This window comes from Bison bison, unplaced genomic scaffold, assembly GCF_000754665.1.
Source record: "Bison bison bison isolate TAMUID 2011002044 unplaced genomic scaffold, Bison_UMD1.0 scf7180017864279, whole genome shotgun sequence".
NCBI classification, from domain to species: domain Eukaryota; kingdom Metazoa; phylum Chordata; class Mammalia; order Artiodactyla; family Bovidae; genus Bison; species Bison bison.
This window is the reverse complement of record NW_011494851.1, coordinates 515,108-534,144: the sequence shown is the minus strand read 5'-3', so window position 1 is coordinate 534,144 and position 19,037 is coordinate 515,108. Positions and strand designations below refer to the sequence as shown.

At 33.4% G+C, this 19,037-nt stretch overlaps 1 protein-coding gene across 1 annotated transcript in view; it reads left to right on the top strand.

The window, feature by feature from the left end:
- The window catches only part of TECRL (trans-2,3-enoyl-CoA reductase-like), a 144,464-nt gene that overhangs the window by 110,979 nt on the left and 14,448 nt on the right, over positions 1-19,037 (top strand). The window contains exon 8 of the mRNA XM_010848894.1: positions 8,730-8,773. Coding sequence (XP_010847196.1) covers positions 8,730-8,773 — 44 coding nt within the window. The remainder of the gene's footprint in view (positions 1-8,729; positions 8,774-19,037) is intronic.

The following is a 19,037-nucleotide window of genomic DNA, read 5'->3' as shown; positions in this document are numbered from 1 at the left end:
AAAAAAAAAAAAAAAAAAAAAAGCAGAATGGGAAAGACTAGAGATCTCTTCAAGAAAATTAGAGATACCAAAGGAACATTTCATGCAAAGATGGGCTCAGTAAAGGACAGAAATGGTATGGGCCTAAGAGAAGCAGAAGATATCAAGTAAAGGTGGCAAGAATACACAGAAGAATTATACAAAATATATCTTTCTGACCCTGACAACCACGATGGTATGATCATGAACCTAGAGCCAGACATCATGGAGTCTGAAGTAAGGTGGGCCTTAGTAAAATCACTACGAATAAAGCTAGTGGAAGTGATGCAATTCCAGCTGAACTATTTCAAATCCTATAAGATGATGCTGTGAAAGTGGTACACTTAATATGCCAGCAAATTTAGAAAACTCAGCCATGACCACAGGACTGGGAAAGTCAGTTTTCATTCTAATTCCAAAGAAAGGCAATGTCAAAGAATGTTCAAACTACCTTACAATTGCACTCATTCACATGCTAGCAAAGTAATACTAATTTTTTTCCAAGCCAGACTTCAACAGTACATGAACTGAGAACTTCCAGATGTTCAAGCTGGATCTAGAAAATGCAAAGGAACCAGAGATCAAATTGTCAACATCCATTGGATCATAGAAAAAGAAAGAGAGTTCCAGAAAAACATATACTTCTGCTTTATTGACTATGCTAAAGCATTTGACTGTGTGGATCACAGCGAACTGTGGAAAATTCTTAAAGAGATGGGAATACCAGACAACCTGACCTGCTTCTTGAGAAATCTGTACGCAGGTCAAGAAGCAACAGTTAGAACTGGACATGGAACAATGGAACGGTTCCAAATTGGGAAAAGAATATGTCAAAGCTGTATATTGTCACCCTGCTTATTTAACTTATAGAGTACATCAAGAGAAATGCCAGGCTGGCTGAAGAACAAACTCACATCAAGATTGTCAGGATTTGAAATATCAGTAACCTCAGATATGGAGAGGACACCACCTTATGGAAGAGAGTGAAGAAGAACTAAAGAGCTCTTTATAAAAGTGAAAGAGGAAAGTTAAATAGCTGGTATAAAACTCAACATTCAAACAACTAAGATCATCGCATCTGGTCACATCATTCATGACAAACAGATGGGAAAAGAATGGAAACAGTGACAGATTTTATTTTCTTGGGTTCCAAAATCACTGCAGATGGTGGTTACAGCCATGATATTAAAGAACGCTTGCACTTTGGAAGAAAAGCTATGAGGAACTTAAACAACATACTAAAAGGTGGAGACATTACTTTGCCAACAAGATCTGTCTAGTCAAAGATATGTTTTTTCCAGTAGTCATGTATGGATGTGAGGGTTGGACTGTAAAGAAAGCTGAAGAATTGATGCTTTAGAACGGGTGTTGGTGAAGACTCTTGAGAGGTTCTTAGACTGCAATGAGATCCAACCAGTCCATCTTAAAGGAAATCAGTCCTGAATATTCTTTGGAAGGACTGATGCTGAAGCTGAAACTCCAATCCTTTGGCCACCTGATATGAAGAGCTGACTCACTGGAAAAGACCCTGATGCTGGGAAAGATTGATAGAAGGAGAAGGGGATGACAGAGGATGAGATGGTAGGATGGCATCACTGACTAGATGGACATGAGTTTGAGCAAGCACTGGGAGTTGATGATGGACAGGAAAGCCTGGGGTGCTACATTCCATGAAGTCAGTGTCAGACATGACTGAGCATCTGAACTGAACTGAGAAAAAGCTTAAATTTTTTAAATTGATCACTTCTTAGTGTGCACTGATAGCTCTAACAGAATACCACCGATTGGCTTAATCCAGAGGGATTATTTCTCACAAATATTCAGCCTGGAAAGTCCAAGATCAAGGTGTTGGCAGGTGGGGTTCTGTAGTGGGGACTCTCTTTCTGACTTGTTGATGCCTCCCTTATCACTGACTGCTCACATGGTGAAGAGCAAAAGCAAGCTTTCTGGCATTTCTCAAAGATACTAGTCCCATCACAAGGGCCCTATTCTCATGATCTCATCTAAACTTAATTCCCCAAAGTTCCATCTCTAAATACAATTTTATTAAAACTTATGGTTTCAACCTCTAACTATGAGGAGACACCACTAAACCTATAGCAATAGTGGGATCCCTACAATAATTAGCTCATGTCCATGGAATTCTCCAGGCCAGAATACTGGAGTGGGTAGCCTTTCCCTTCTCCAGGGGATCTTCCAAATCAGGGATCAAACTCAGGTCTCCCGCATTGCAGGCGGATTCTTTACCAGCTGAGTCACAAGGGTAGCCCAAGAATACTGGAATGGGTAGCCTATCCCTTTGCCAGCAGATCTCCTCACACAGCAATTGAACTGGGGTCTCCTGCATTGCAGGAGGATTCTTTACCAACTGAAATATCAGGGAATCTCTAAATACCATTATATTGAAATTTATGGCTTCAACATCTAACTATTAGGGGGCACCACTAAGTCTGTAACAATATTGGTGTGGGCCTAAGATAATTAGCACACATTGAAGCCTAAAACGGAGAAGGAAATGGCACCCCACTCCAGTACTCCTGCCTGGAAAATCCCATGGACGGAGGAGCCTGGTAGGCTGTGGTCCATGGGGTCGCTATGAGTTGGACACGACTGAGCGACTTCACTTTCATTTTTCACTTTGATGCATTGGAGAAGGAAATGGCAACTCACTCCAGTGTTCTTGCCTGGAGAATCCCAGGGACAGGGAAGCCTGGTGGACTGCCGTCTATGTGGTCACACAGAGTCAGACACGACTGAAGTGACTTAGTGGAGTGGAAGCCTAATAATGGGATCCAGCAGATCTAACTTTGTCAAATGATTATGACATTTGTTACATTTAATTTTTTCCTCAGAATTTCACTTTTCTGCTTTAATCTACAAAAAAGATCTACCCTGCATTCATTATCTCAGCCAATGATTTTTAAAGAGTGATTCTTTCCCTTTTTTTAAAATTTATTTTAATTGGAGGTTAATTACTTTACAATATTGTATTGGTTTTGCCATACATCAACATGAATCCATCAGCAGATGAGTGGATAAGAAAGCTGTGGTACATATACACAATGGATTATTTCCCTTTTATAATGCTTACTTAGAACTTAAGGTTAAACTTTTTGATTTTATATTGACAATGAAATTAATGAAAAAGTTGTTCAGTCCTATCTGACTCTGCAATCCCATGAACTATACAGTCAGTGGAATTTTCCAGGCCAGATAATTGGAGTGGTTAGCCTTCTCCTTCTCGATCTTCCCAACCCAGGGATCTAATCCAAGTCTCCTGCATTGCAGACAGATTCTCTTCCAACTGAGCCACAGGGAAAATTCAATGCTGTTTCTCCAAAGTAGGACTACTCTACACTATCTTTTTTTTTTTTTTTTTAATTTATTATTTATTGGAGTATAGTGATTTGCAACATTGTGTTAGTTTCTGCTACAAAGCAAATCGAATCAGTTATACATATATCCACTCCTTTTCAGATTCTATTCTTATAAATGTCATTACAGTATACTGAATAGAATTTCCTGTGCTATACAGGAGGTTCTTATTATCTCTTTTATATATGCTGCTGTTGCTCAGTCGCTTCAGTTGTGTTAGGCTCTGTGTGACCCTATGGATTGTGGTGCTCCAGGATCCTCTATCCATGGAACTCTCCAGGCAAGAATACTAGAGAGGGTTGTCATGCCCTCCTCCAGGGTATCTTCCCAAACCCAGGGATCAAACCTGGGTTTCCTTCATTGCAGGCAGATTCTTTACTCTTGAGCCACTAGGGAAGCCCCTATTTTATATATGAAATGAAGTGAAAGTCACTCCTAGGGACCCCATGGACTGTAGCCTGCCAGGCTCCTCTCCATGGGATTCTCCAGGCAAGGTTCTAGAGTGAGTAGCCGTTCCCTTCTCCAGATCTTCCTAACCTATGGGTCAAATCCAGGTCTTCCGCACTGAAGGTGGATTCTTTACTATCTAAACCACCAGGGAAGCCCAAGAATATTGGAGTGGATAGCCTATCCTTTCTACAGCGGATCTTCCTGACCCAGGAATTAAATTGGTGTTCTCTGTACCGCAGGAAGATTCTTTATCAGCTGAGTTGTGTATATATTAATATCAGTTTCCCAATTTGTCCATCTCCCACTTTGCCTTTTTGTAACCATAATTATGTTTACTACTCTGTGACTCTATATCTGCTTTGTAAATGGGCTTATATGTGGAATCTGAAAACAAAAAAAAGGTAGTACAAACTACATTATCTTTGAATGAGATGAACTAAATCTGAAAACATAGACAAACACAAAAACTTTTTAAACAATAATTTTAAAACTAGATACTTAAAAATCCATTCCTAAATCAGCATTGAATCTAAAAGCAAAAATACTAACATTATAGAAAAGACTATGACAAAAAGAGTAAAGATACATATAAAAACTTTTTCAGCCAAGTATTTAGAATCTTATTAAATAATCATATTTAATGAAAATAAACAAGCATACTAATTAAACAAGTTAAAAGTTATTTTAGATTAAAAAACTGTAATCAAACTGCATGCTCTATTAAGTTCAGATACTTAAGAGTTGCAGAAGATTTGAGCCAATTTTTGTATTATTTCCATTGTAAATTTTCTTTAACACCTGAATGCATACAATATAATGTAATCTTTCATTCAACCTCACAATTATAAAAATGAAAGAAACAATGATTGTATTTTTATGTGTGTCTAATTTTTTCATCATATTTTTCTGTGCTTTCACTTTATATATGTTCTTTTGACATTGCTATGCTATGCTATTGGAGAAGGAAATGGCAACCCACTCCAGTGTTCTTGCCTGGAGAATCCCAGGGATGGGGGAGCCTGGTGGGCTGCCATCTATGGGGTCGCAAAGAGTCGCTTCAATCATGTCCGACTCTGTCCAACTCTGTGCGACCCCATAGACGGCAGCCCACCAGGCTTCCCTGTCCCTGGGATTCTCCAGGCAAGAACACTGGAGTGGGTTGCCATTTCCTTCTCCAATGCATGAAAGAGAAAAGTGAAAGTGAAGTCATTCAGTCGTGTCCAACTTTTAGTGACCCCATGGACTGCAGCCTACCAGGCTCCTCTGTCCATGGATTTTCCAGGCAAGAGTACTGGAGTGGGGTGCCATTGCCTTCTCCATCTTTTGACATTAGACTGGCCAAAAAGTTCATTTATTTTTTCCCATAAGATATCTGTAGTCTGCTTAATTGTCTTTAACTTCATTCAAAACAATTCTGTTAGATTTTATTATGACAGCTGTCATTACAGTGTGCAGTTTTTTAAAAAAATTACGTATAGAAATTGGTGAATTTTTATGTAGCCTTTTAATATTGAAGATGGAACATAAAATGCAAAATTTTTGGCACCTTTTGTGTTATCATTTCAAGAAAGGTAAAAATATAACTGAAACACAAAAATTGATTTACACCATGTATATAGAAGGTACTGTGACTGATCAAATGTGTCAAAGGTGGTTTGCAAAGTTTTGTACTGAAGATTTCTTACTGGACGATGCACCATGGTTGGGTAGACCAGTTGCAGTTGATAGTCATCAAATTGAGACACTAAGTGAAAAAATCAATGGGAGATAGCTGATACATTCAATTTATTCAAATAAAGTGCTGAAAATCATTTGCACCAACTTGGTTAATGTTAATCGTTTTGGTGTTTGTATTCTATATAAGTTAAGGGGAAAAAAATCTCTTGACTACATTTCCACATGTGATTCTTTATTTAAACATATAGAGAAACATTCCATTTTTTAAAACATACTGTGACAAGCAATGAAATCTGGATACTCTGCAATCATGTAGTACAGAAGTGACAATGTGGCAAGTGAAAGGAACCACCACCAACCACACCGAAGATCGGTCTTTATCTAAAGGATGTGATGCCGTGTATATCGTGGGATTGAAAGGTTCTATTATGAACTCCTTCTGAAAAATCAAATGATTAATTCTAAAAAGTATTCCTCACAATTAGACCAATTGAAAGCAGCACTTGACGAAAAGTGTCTGGAATTAGTCAGTAGAAACTGTGTAATTTTCCATCAGGATAACATAAGACTGCGTGTTTCTTTGATGACTAGGCGAAAACTGTTAAAACTTTACATCTGCAGTATTCACCAGAGGTTGCAACTCTGGGTGTCCATTTATTTTGATCTTTACAGAATTCTCTTAAGGGAAAAAATTCTATTCCCTGTAAGGCTGTAAAAGGCACCTGTGATAGTTCTTTGCTCAAGAAAACAAAAAGGTTTGAGAAGATGGGATTATGAAGTGTCTTGAAAAATAGCAGAAGGTAGTGAAACAAAATGGTGAATTCAATGTTCAATAAAGTTCTTGGTGAAAATGAAAAACGTGTCTTTTATTTTTAACTTAAAAATGTGAAGGAACTTTTTGACCAACTCAATACATACTCAAGTGTTTAATTCGGGATATTTTTTTATTTACTACATACATGATTATTAAAATTTTCTGTTATTTTTATGTTTTTATAATTTAAATAATTGTTCCTTGTCCATTGTATCAATTATTTTTTTCACTTCTTTCTGCATTCTCTATACAAATAGTTCCACATTTTTATAGCCTTATTATCAATAGATTTGACTGCATAAAATAAATAGCATCTACACATTTACACACATTAACAAATGAAAAGCAATCTGTTGGTATGTATTTCCAACACATATACCATTAGGAAGATCATTTTGCATCCTTGAACAATACTTGAAATAAATAAGAAAAATATATTATCATAATTGAACTGCGCAGTGGCAAGAACATTCTATTAACTACTAACCAGAATGCATATGTACAGGAAGCTTAATATATAAAAATGTTTAGTCTCAAAAGCACTAAAGAAAAAATGACCTACATTTTGTCGATCTATATGTGAAATATTATACAAATTATAAAAACATTATAGACAATTTTAATGGTATCTAATGTTTTTTCTAGAAAGCTTGTTTCAAATTATCTTATCTACAACTTATTTGGGGAAATAAATATAAAATACTTTAAAATTACACTCTTTGGTCCAATACCTTTTTATCATGTCATTATTTATTCTCACTAAAAATGAAAACAAAACAAAACAATAAAAACAAAGCATATCTTCACAGTCTTGATGCATGATGGTTCTGAACCCCTCTCTTCCATGTGTTAACATCTATTCACTTTTTAGATAAAAGTTCAGTTATGTATTCAAAGTCCTCCCTGATCTTCCTGATTACAACAAATCCCTCCTTTTAGCTCTTAAATTAAATATTGCATAGATCCTCCTATGTAATATTTAGAATATATTTAATATAATTACATTAATAAATATATAATATTCACATTAAATTTTATGAACTATATTATACAATATGATGCAATTTCTATCATACCTTTGACAATGAATGTTTATAATATCAGAAAATACTTTAAATATATTCTTATGTTAAAAAATCCAGGATTCAAAATGAGTAATTACACTAATGTGTAATTTGTAGATGTGTTTACAAAAATAAACACAATTTATTGGGTTGCCTAAAAAGTAGTTTCCAATTTTTCCATAAGATGTTACAGGAAAACATGAATGGATTTTTTTTGGCCAGCCCAATAAATAAAACTAGAAAAATGCAACTATTAATATAGATAATGAGCTTATTAGAAAACTTCATTTTCATTATTTTCTATATTCAAACTTCTCTACTATAAACAAGGTGAATTTAGAACTCTGCTTCAAATTCCATTTTGTCCATTACTCTTCAAGATTTGACAAATTATGTAAAGAATATATATATGTATATATAGTTTACCAAATGATGAGAAAAATAGCACTTGCTCCATGTATTTGTTTTCATGTTGAAAATATTCAAAACTCTTAAAATACTGTATGTTGCAAAACATCAATGCAAAAATAAAAAGTATTATTTTTTAATTTAATTTATTTTAATTGGAGGCTAATTACTTTATAATATTGTAGTGGTTTTTGCCATACATTGACATGAAAAATTATGATTATTAGCATTTTTCTTATTGTTGAACATTAAAAAGAGATATTGATTTCATTTACACACTAGGTCATACTAATGTGCTTTTACACTGACAAACTTACACTGACAAAAACGTGGCTTCCAAGGGGTCTAGTGGTTAAGAATCCATCTTGCAATGCAGGGGACACTGGTCGATCTCTGGTCTGAGAAGATCCCACATGGTGCAAAGCAACAAAACCTGTGCATCACAATGACTGATCCTGTGCTCTAGAGCCCTGAAGCCACCACTGCTGAGACCACTGTGCCTAGAGCCTGTGCTCTGCAACAAGAGAAGCCACCACAAGAAGCCCCAACACCACAGCTAGAGAGAAGCCTGTGTACAGTAAAGAGGACTCAATGCAGCCAAAAATAAAACTGAATTAATTCATTAAAAATTAGTGATAAACAGGATAGATCAAACCTGCTTTTAAAATGTTTAATAATAAAAATTATGAATAGACTACATTTATATTCTAAATATCATTAGGTCACTAGCAGAAAAGTGTATGTAGAAAGCAAGAATATTACCATCTCTGCAGATTGCAAAAGTATCATTCCAAAAGCTCAATTACATATCACACAGTGCTTTCAATTTAGAGGGTAGTGATAGCCAATAAACCTTGCCTGAATTATGTCTACAGTATGTAAATCCAAAAAATGAATGTTGTTTATCTTTTTCTGTTTTCTAGCATTTGGATACAGGCAAGTCGCAATATCTGCTATCAATTTTTTGGTATGTATTATTTATATTATTTGCTATTCATGCTCTAATCATGGCATTATTATGAATTCAAATAGACAGCATTTGAGAATTTGTCATATAGAAAATATGATTTATTTTTATATATATATACACATAATGGTATTAAATGAAATAAATAGCTTCCCATAATCAAGTCATTAGTCTCTAAATCTTTTATTCCAAATGTTCTACTCATCTTAAAGGATGATTAGAATTATTTGAAATACAATAAAATATGGGAAAAAATTAAACTCAGTAATTCTTCCTGTTGTATTCACATTTACCAACTTACAAACTGCTAAGCGCAAAAAGTTTTACAGGTCTACCTGATGATCAATCAAAATACTTTGGCTTAATTGTTAAGTAATTCAGAATGAAAATAAAATCTATTTTTGTGAATGAAACAGGTCTTTTTACTAATTATCCTCAGTCCAGGTCTTTAGATCATTCTATTTAACTTCACATATGCATTACCTGAATCTGATATGCATAAATCTGATTACAAAGGATTCTTCATAATTTCTGAAGTGCATTAATTACTGTATTAGGAACATATTTAGTTCTGCATGTCATATATTAATTCCATGTTTTTATTCTTCATTCATGTTTTCCCTCATTCTTGCCCATGATAGATTAACTCACTCTGTTCCTGTCCCTAATACACTGATAAACTCACATGATTCACATATATGACAAGATCTTTTGTGAAGTTTGTACTGAACAACTTATACCCCACCATTTCATACAGGCACAATTTGAACATTTACCTTTGTAAAAAGCTCTCTTATGAACCTCTGTATGTGTGTATACCAACTCGATGGACATGAGTATGAATAAGCTCCAGGAGTTGGTGATGGACCAGAAAGCTAGCATGCTGCAGTCCATGGGGTCGAAAAGAGTCAGACACGACTGAGTGACTGAATTGATCTATGAATACACACACACACACACACACACACACACATATATATATGTATGTGTGTATGTGTATATACATAGAATTGATAATTTAGTTAAGAATATACAGTACCATGCTGGCTGTGAGAGGGGCAGGTTGTGCCACTGTCTTTTTAGCACCTAGTATGACACTTGTTTAAAATATTCCTCAATAGAAAAAGGAACCATCCGACACTGCTAGTGGGAATGTAAATTGGTGCAGCCACTATGGAAAACAGTATGGAGGTTTCCCTAAAGAACTGAATCTAGAGTTATCATTTGTTTCAACAATTGCATGCCTGGGGATACATCTGGAGAAAACTCTAATTCAAAAAGATACGTGCATCCCAATATTCATACTAGCACTATTTACAATAGCTAAGACATGAAGCAATCTAAGTGTCTATTGACAGATGAATGAATAAAGAACATATAGTATATACAAATATATATTTATGGGATACTATTCTGTCATAAGAAAGAATTAAACAATGCCATGTGCAGCAACATGGATGGACATAGAGATTATCACACTGAGTGGAGTAGGTTAGAGAAAGACAAATATTGTATTATGTCATATATGTTGAATATAAAATATAATAAAAAGCAGAAACAGACTCACAGGCATAGAAAACAAACTTATGGTTACAAAAGGGGAGAGTGATGTTGGGGAAGACATAAATTAGGAGTTTGGGATTGCAGATGCAAGCAATTGTGTATGAACTACATGGGCCTACTGTATAGCACAGGGACAATAGTCAATAAGTGAAGTGATGTTGTTCAGTTGTGTCCGACTTTTTGTGACACATGAACTATAGCCTACCAGGCTCTTCCATCCATGGATTTTCCAAACAAGAGTATTGGAGTGGGTTACCATTTCCTTCTCCAGGGGATCTTCCCAACCCAGGGATCAGACCTGGGTCTCCCACATTGCAGGTAGACACTTTATCATCTGAGCCACCAGGGAAGCCAAGCTATAATATACAGTAGTCAATATCTTGTAATAAATTATAGTGGCAAAGTACAAAAAACAAAACAACAACAACAAAAAAAAGAAATAAAAGGTTCACTAGTCCTAGTACTTCTTAATGTAGGTAAGATACATTTAACTTTTACAAATAAAATAGGATAGTAAGATATAAATTTTAGGAAACTGATTCTAAAACAGAATATAACAACTAATGTGTTTATTAAGTTTGTATATAATCACCTAAAACTGAAGGTTCCTACCATATCAGAGTTGGACATGACTGAGTGTCTGAGGACACACGCACTATATCATTAAGAGCATAACAGCCTATGGTTCATATGCATGTGTGCTAAGTCACTTCAGTTGTGTTCAACAATTTGTGATCCTATGGACTACTGCCCAATAGGCTCCTCTGTCCATGCGATTTTCCAGCCGAGAAGACTGGAGTGTAGTTCCATGCCCTCCTCCTCCAGAGGATCTTCCTGACCCATGTATCAAACTTGATAGTTCATATAGCCTATTATTTACATTTTAAGTGGTGAAATTTACATTTTGAGTGAAAATTAAATTTTGAAAATATAATTTTGAATAAAATTATTAAATAAATTAATAATAAATAAAATTTAAATTTGAAAACTAAATTTTGAGAAAAATTCATATTTGAGTGATGGAAATAACTTTTCTCCCTGGTTTTACTTCTGTGTCTTCATTGTCACCATTAGTTATTCACTCATTTAGGTTGAGCTTTTTTTTTCTCATTATTAGAATGCAAATACTCTTGGAAAAGCAATAAATTGGGCTCTTATCAAGAAGTTATAGCTGTTCTTATAACATCAAGCTGAAAAAAAAAGCATTGTGTATATAACAGTAATTTCTGATTAGGGGGGAAGATTCTGGGAATGATATATGATAGGTTTCAATAAAGGTGGGGGAGATCAGGACCCTGCTGTGGAAACCACAGAAAGGCTAGGAAAGTGCTTGTATTTAGTATTCGTGGATAAGATAAATGTGAGAGGAAAAAGAATGTACCGAACTTAAATATGTTCATCACTTTGCTCAGACTTGGACATGATGATTTTTTTTCTGATACTTTTCCAACTATTCGGAGACATCAATAAAAAAATTTACATTTACTCTTTATTGGAGATTTAAAATCTATGACTATGTTTTCTTATCATTTTAGTTTCTTCTCAAAGTCCCTGATATATCTGATATAAACAATAACATAAAAAGGAATCAAGTTTTGTACCTAAATCAGGCTGAACTTGCTGTTTCCTAAATAACTTGCTTTAAAAAAACTAGTTTAAGAAGTTGATTATATAAATTAATACAGATATTATATTTTGCTGTTTTATCATAGTTTATTATAATTATCCTTATTTTTTCACCTAAAACTGACTTATACCGAAGCAAAATAATGATTTAAATTAAAATCAGCTGTTACTATAACCATAAAATTGTCATTTGAAATATAACTATAAAAATATATAATTATAAATTATATACATATATTAATATATAATATCAAAGCTAATGTAAAAAAAGTCCTCAAAATAATCATCACTAGTTTTTTGACAATAATGAACTACATAGTTACTATGTGTAAAATATATTCATTTTTAAAATTTTACTTTATTGTGCTATTCTTACATTATATTCTTATTGTATATGTAATACTATTATGTTATACAGTATTTCATAAAAGCTCTATGGATTAAAAAAATGGAGATATCCCCAAAATTGTGGTAATGAGATGTGTCAGAGAAATAAAGATATCCTATTTTTAAACATTAAATCAATTCCAAAATCAGACTTTGAGTTACAATTTACTGACTTAAAATATCATCTGTCATAGGCATTTTTATAGAATAAAATACTAGATTCATGGAAAAATTAATAAAATAACTAGCAAATGTATCATTTTATCATACAATAATATAAGTATGATGTTTTATATTTTATTTAAAACCCTTTAGTTTTTCATTTTCAGAAGTAAAGTATATTTGTTACAGCCAAAACAATACAATGGAGCCAGGATAGTCATAAGTGGTGCTGAAATGACTAGATATACACATGGTAAAAAAAAAAAAAAAAAATCTAGACCTGGAACTTACACTTATCACAAAATTGACTCAAAATGGATCACAGACTTGACAATGAAACACTAAACTAAACAAAACACAGTCCATGAAAAAAATAACTGATAAACTAATTTATTAAAATATAAAACTGATTTGCAAAGACAATATCAAGAGAATAAGATAGCAAGCATAGACTAGAAAAAAGATTTGCAAAGGCACATCTGATGAAAGGTGGTTATCCAAAGTATTTTTTTTTAAATCCTCTTAAAACTTAACAAAAGACAAAACGACTTGAGTGAAAAATGGACCAAGACTTTAATCAACACTTCATTTAAGAAGACATAGCAATGACAAATAAGCATATGAAAAGATGCTCCACATCATTTTCATCAAGGAAATGCAAATTAAAAAAATAAGATATCATAATATTCCTATTGAAATAAAGTGAAGTCCCTCAGTTGTGTCTGACTCTTTGCAACGCCACAGACTGTAGCCTACCAGGCTCCTTTGTCCATGGGATTTTCCAGGCAATAGTACTGGAGTGGATTGCCATTTCCTTCTTCAGGGGATCTTCCCAACCCAGGGATCCAACCCGGGTTCCCCACATTGTAGACAGACGCTTTACCGTCTAAGTCACCAGGGAGGTCCTAATATTCCTATTAGAATAGCCTGAATCCAGAACATTAATTGGAGAAGGCAATGGCACCCCATTCCAGTACTCTTGCCTGGATAATCCTATGGACAGAGGAGCCTGGAAGGCTGCAGTCCATGGGGTCGCTGAGGTCGGACACGACTGGGCGACTTCACTTTCACTTTTCATTTTCATGCATTGGAGAAGGAAATGGCAACCCACTCCATTGTTCTTGCCCAGAGAATCCCAGGGATGGGGAAGCCTGGTGGGCTGCCTTCTATGGGGTCGCACAGAGTCGGACACGACTGAAGTGACTCAGCAGCAGCAGCAGAACATTAATTATATCAAATGCTGGAGAGGATGTGGAACAACAGGAACTATCATTTCTACTGATGAGGACAGTAAAGCCATTTAAAAACGACTGGTATTTCTTACAAAACTAAATTTATTTTTACCATGTGATCCAGAAATCATGCTTCTTAGTATTCTCCAGAGGAGTTGAAAACATATCTCTATGCAAACCTTGCACTGGGCTGTTTAAAGCAGATTTATTGACAGCTCACAAATTTTGGAAGCAGTAATGGTTAGCCTTCAATAGGTGAATGGATAAATAAACTGTCGTACATCCAGACAATGAAATAGCATTCAATGTTAAAAGGAAATGAGCTATCAATCCATGAAAAACTTAATGGTATATTTAAATCTTAAAGGTATATTTAAACCAATCTGAAAAGCTCATATATATCATGTAATTCTAACTCTATGACATTCTGGAATAGGCAAAACTGTAGTAATAGTTTAAAAAAAATGTCAGTGGTTTCCAGGAGTGGGAGAGAGAGAGATGAACAAGAGGGATAAAGTACAGAGTAAAGTGACAATACTTTATATGTTATGAGAATTATAGATGTCATACATTTGTCCAAATCCACAGAATGTACAACACCAAGCAAACTATAATGTAAACTGTGCACACTGGGTAATAATGATGTATCAATGCAGGTTCATCAAATACAACATATGTACCACTCTGCTGGGAGGTGTTGCTAAAGAAGGAGATTATGCATATACAGGGGGAGGGGATGTATGAGAAATCTCTGTAACTTCTCCTCAACTTTGCTGTGTTTTACATTGCTTTAAAAAATTAACTCAATGAAAACATTATAGGTTGGCATTCATAATTTTCAACTATATATATATAAATATTTTAATTATTAATATATCAAATACATTTCCTCTGAAATATATGCATATTATCCTTTTTTATGAATGGACTAATATATAAGTCAGTTTCATAATAAACGAGTAGAGATTAGTAATTAGAATAAAGTTCTATAATTTTATGATCACAGTAACATAAATTATCATAAGTTAAAAGACTTCATGATTGCTGAAACAGTATAATATTAGCTTATATTGTCATCAGTTTTACAATGTATGTGATATGTCTTATCCCTTAAAGTAGAAATGAACACTTCAAAAAGGAAAAAAAAATAGGAAACTAAATTCCCAAGATCAGAAGCATTGATATATTTTGTAGGTGAAACTTTTTCTAATTATTTATTTATCCTGAATTTTCTTTATTCTTGAAATATATATTAAGGAAAAATAAACATAGCAAAATTATAATTATTTTATTATCATCATTATAAATAGACAAAATAAAAACATCTGAAGCTCAAGCTTATAAGTGATAGAAACATTTTAGCCGATTCTGTGTTTCAAATCAATTAGTAAAATGACTATCAAATTGCTTGATAGTTATAAGATATTAGAGTTGCCAATAATTAATAATACATATAAAACTGTAGGGATAACATGAATGCAGAAATAAGATAGATTATATTTATCCTATAAAAATATTATGCAGTCATAAAATAAAGACTGCTTGTTTTTACTGTGGAAACTAAAAGGATTTTACTTTCACAATGTGACAGCCTGACTAGCTGATGGCAATAAATTCTGTATTATGGGATTTTCTTTTTTTTTCCTGTGGATACGTCACTTTCACTATTTAAAGCTGAGAATGCTTAACATGATGAAGCTTGTTAGGAGAATAATATATAAACTATATATCCCAGAAAGTTGATCTCCCTCGACCCTTTTGCTCATTGACCACTGGCATATTTGCCACAATGCCAACATGCTGAGGAACAATATAGTCATCTCCCCTTACCTATAGGTTACACATTCCAAGGCCCTCGTTGAATGTCTAAGATCTCATATATCAGAGATATAGATGATATAGAACATCACATATCATGATATAGAACCCTATACATACCATGTATTTTTTCTCAACATACCTATGGCAAAATTTAATTTATAAATTAAGCACACTAAGAGAATGTCCAAACAGAGTAGAATGACCTGAGATTTCATCATGCTACTCAGAATGGTTGACAACATCAAATCTATGAATTTTTAAATTTTGGAATTTTCTTTTTAATACTTTTGGACCACAGTTGACTGTGGGTAACTGAAACCACAGAGAGTGAAACTGCAGATAAAGTCAAGGGGATACTTCACCTAGTAGTAAACAATAAGAATCTTAAGGATGAAATGTTGTATATTCTGAATCAATCACATCTTTCAGCCTGGAAACAATGGGATTTAATTTGGATAGTCCTGTTTGGGCTTCCCAGGTGACTCAGTGGTAAACAATCCTTCTGCCAAGACATCTGATGTAACTTCCATCATCCCTGGGTCATTAGGAATATCCCCTGGAGTAGAGAAAAGCAACCCACTCCAGTATTTTTGCCTGGAAAATACCATGGACAGAGGAGCCTTGTGGGCTACAGTATATGGAGTCGCAAAGAATCAGTCATGACTAACCATGCACACACACACCTGCATTTTCAGAAAACTCTATGGAGTACAATATAATGCATAATATGTCACTTCTAATATATTAACCAAGGTTCTTCGTGTTTTATTAAAATTTAACATTCCCCATACTGTACATTGTTAAATGTTTTATTGTGCTGATTAAAAATAAAATGGAAATCTCAGTGAACTGAGAGTACAAAGGATGCTGAAGAAAGTAAAAATGTTTTCATTAAAAATGTTTTGAATGAAAACATTTTTAAAGATGATTTTTCTATGTAAAAATAGATTTTTTCTATTCTATTAGCTTGAAATTTCATTTTTAATATTTATCCACCTAATGATAATTCTGAAGAAGAGAGTGAACTATTAAATCATTCAACACCATGCTATTTTTTAAATGAATGCTAGTGTGAGCAACAAGTAGTCAATAAATTTATATAAAATAAAGCACACGTGAATATTTTTAAATTTAAGCCACCCATAAGCATTCAGAGATAAGTCTTTGAATTTTTATTATTTAGCATTCTAATGTTCTTTCTCACTTAGAACACTCTATCTAGTGTCTTCTTTTAATTGTGGTAAAAACAATTGCTTAAGATTTACTATCTTAACTATTTTTAGAGTACCATTCAGTAGTATTAAGTATATTCAGACTGTTGTACAATTTTAAAATCTAGGCCAGCTTGCTCTTCACAACTACAGTAATTCTGGTAATATCTGTGAGTTGCTTATCTCTCTTTCTGTAAGTTGTTGAAAATATATAAACTTATTTTTAGTTATATTAAACTTTTTGAAAAAAAAGTAAAATTGTTGCAAACTATCAATTTGTATATGAGCAACCCAACAAATATTTTCATATTTGTTTTTTATATTACTATAGTGAAGAAAATCATGTTTCTTTTGTATATAATATTTGGGTATAACTTATGTAAATATATTTGAACAGTTTTTCCTTACTATTTATGATTGTCTACAACTTCCTTCATAATATGTGCTACTTAGGAACCATAAATGGCTCAAAGTAGATAGTATTCACATATTTTATTATCAACAATAATTTGCAATTTAAGGAGTGTTAAATAAAATCTACTATTAGCAACTCCCACAAGCTCTAATATTTATAAAATTGTTGTGTTAACATATAATACTCCAAATGAAGATATTTAATTTAGGGAAGAATCAACTCAGGAGAAATATGTGAATCATGCTGAGAAATATTCCAATGTTTCAAAGTTAATGTGCCCTGAAATTTTAATCAGTGATAAAACTATATACTGAGTTTTATAGCACTTACTGAATTTCCTAATCTTATCACTGATCCAAGAAGAAATTAAATCAAATACTTTTATTTCAATCTATTAGCATTGATACCTGTATATATTGGAGTGATTCATTGCCTAGACTTTGAAAACCAGTGCTTAAGGTAAAAACTACGAATATTACAACTGTTCTTTAAATTCCAATAGAGTTGCTGAATTAATGGTAAAGTAAGCATCTTTAAACATATAGAGTTGATTTTTCCCATACAATATATATATATAGAAAAATATTTAATTAGTAGATAGCAAAATAAAAAAATCGGTGTATTTACCAGTTTTAAAATTCTCTTCTCTCATATTTCTTATGTTAGTATATTATATATTTGGGGGTGATCATGGTGGTGGTGGATTAAAGATACACAAATACAAGTTATGGCCTTGTGCTACAAGGCTGCTCTAGTAGTAGTCTACCTAAAACTTAGACAAATATAACATTAAATTTGGTAATTACATGTTTTGTAATGCTGAAACTATGTGACCTAGAAACTTAGAGAAGTGCAATCAATGCAGAATAAATCTAAATCATTTAATCTCTAACAATGAAAAACAAAGGACTCAGGTTTCAAACACAGGTCCATCTAGCATAAAGCCTACAAGCTTAATCACATTAATGTGTAAATCATTTCAAATATAAAATAATAATCTGAAAATTCAATTTTTAGCTTTGTCTTTCTAGTGGTAAAATGAAAAACTAGAAGTCTTTTCTACAATTATTTTATGCACAAATATGATTGCTAACAATCATGATATTCTAACTCTTCAAATATTTTAATACATTTGATATATTTGCTAATATTATTCTTCTATGAGAATTAATCTATTGAAGCTGATTATTCCAAATGACTTTTTGTACAAAGTTCTAGGTGATGATAAATGGAGTCTTGTTTTCACTTTCAATTTATTTCTTTCCTAAAATTTACAGAGTAGAATTATATGCCAGTTATGTTAAAGTCACCCAGAAAATAAAATCTATATGACTATTAGTATATGTGAAGAAATGCATTCAGAAATTGTTGAAAAGAAAAAAATATCAGATATATTGCAAAAGATTTTAGCATTAAAGCCACTGAGTTAAAAGAATGTGCAATTTATGGGGTACAGTAATATGAAAAGTTGGATACTCTAAACAACAAAAATTTTGGATAACATAACCTACTATAAATAACATAATACTTATATCTTGACTACATACTTTGCATTAAATTATGTCAAATGTATATGACAGACAAAGGGATTATCTTCAGAGGATACATGTTGCAAATTCAAACATCTTTAACCCAGGAGATATTAACAGTTAAACTTCTTAGCAGGTCATCAGTTCAGTTCAGTTCAGTTCAGTTGCTCAGTCATGTCTGACTCTTTGCGACCCCATGAATCACAGCATGCCAGGCCTCCCTGTCCATCACCAACTCCCAGAGTTCACTCAAACTCATGTCCATCGAGTCAGTGATGCCATCCAGCCATCTCATCCTCTGCCGTCCCCTTCTCCTCC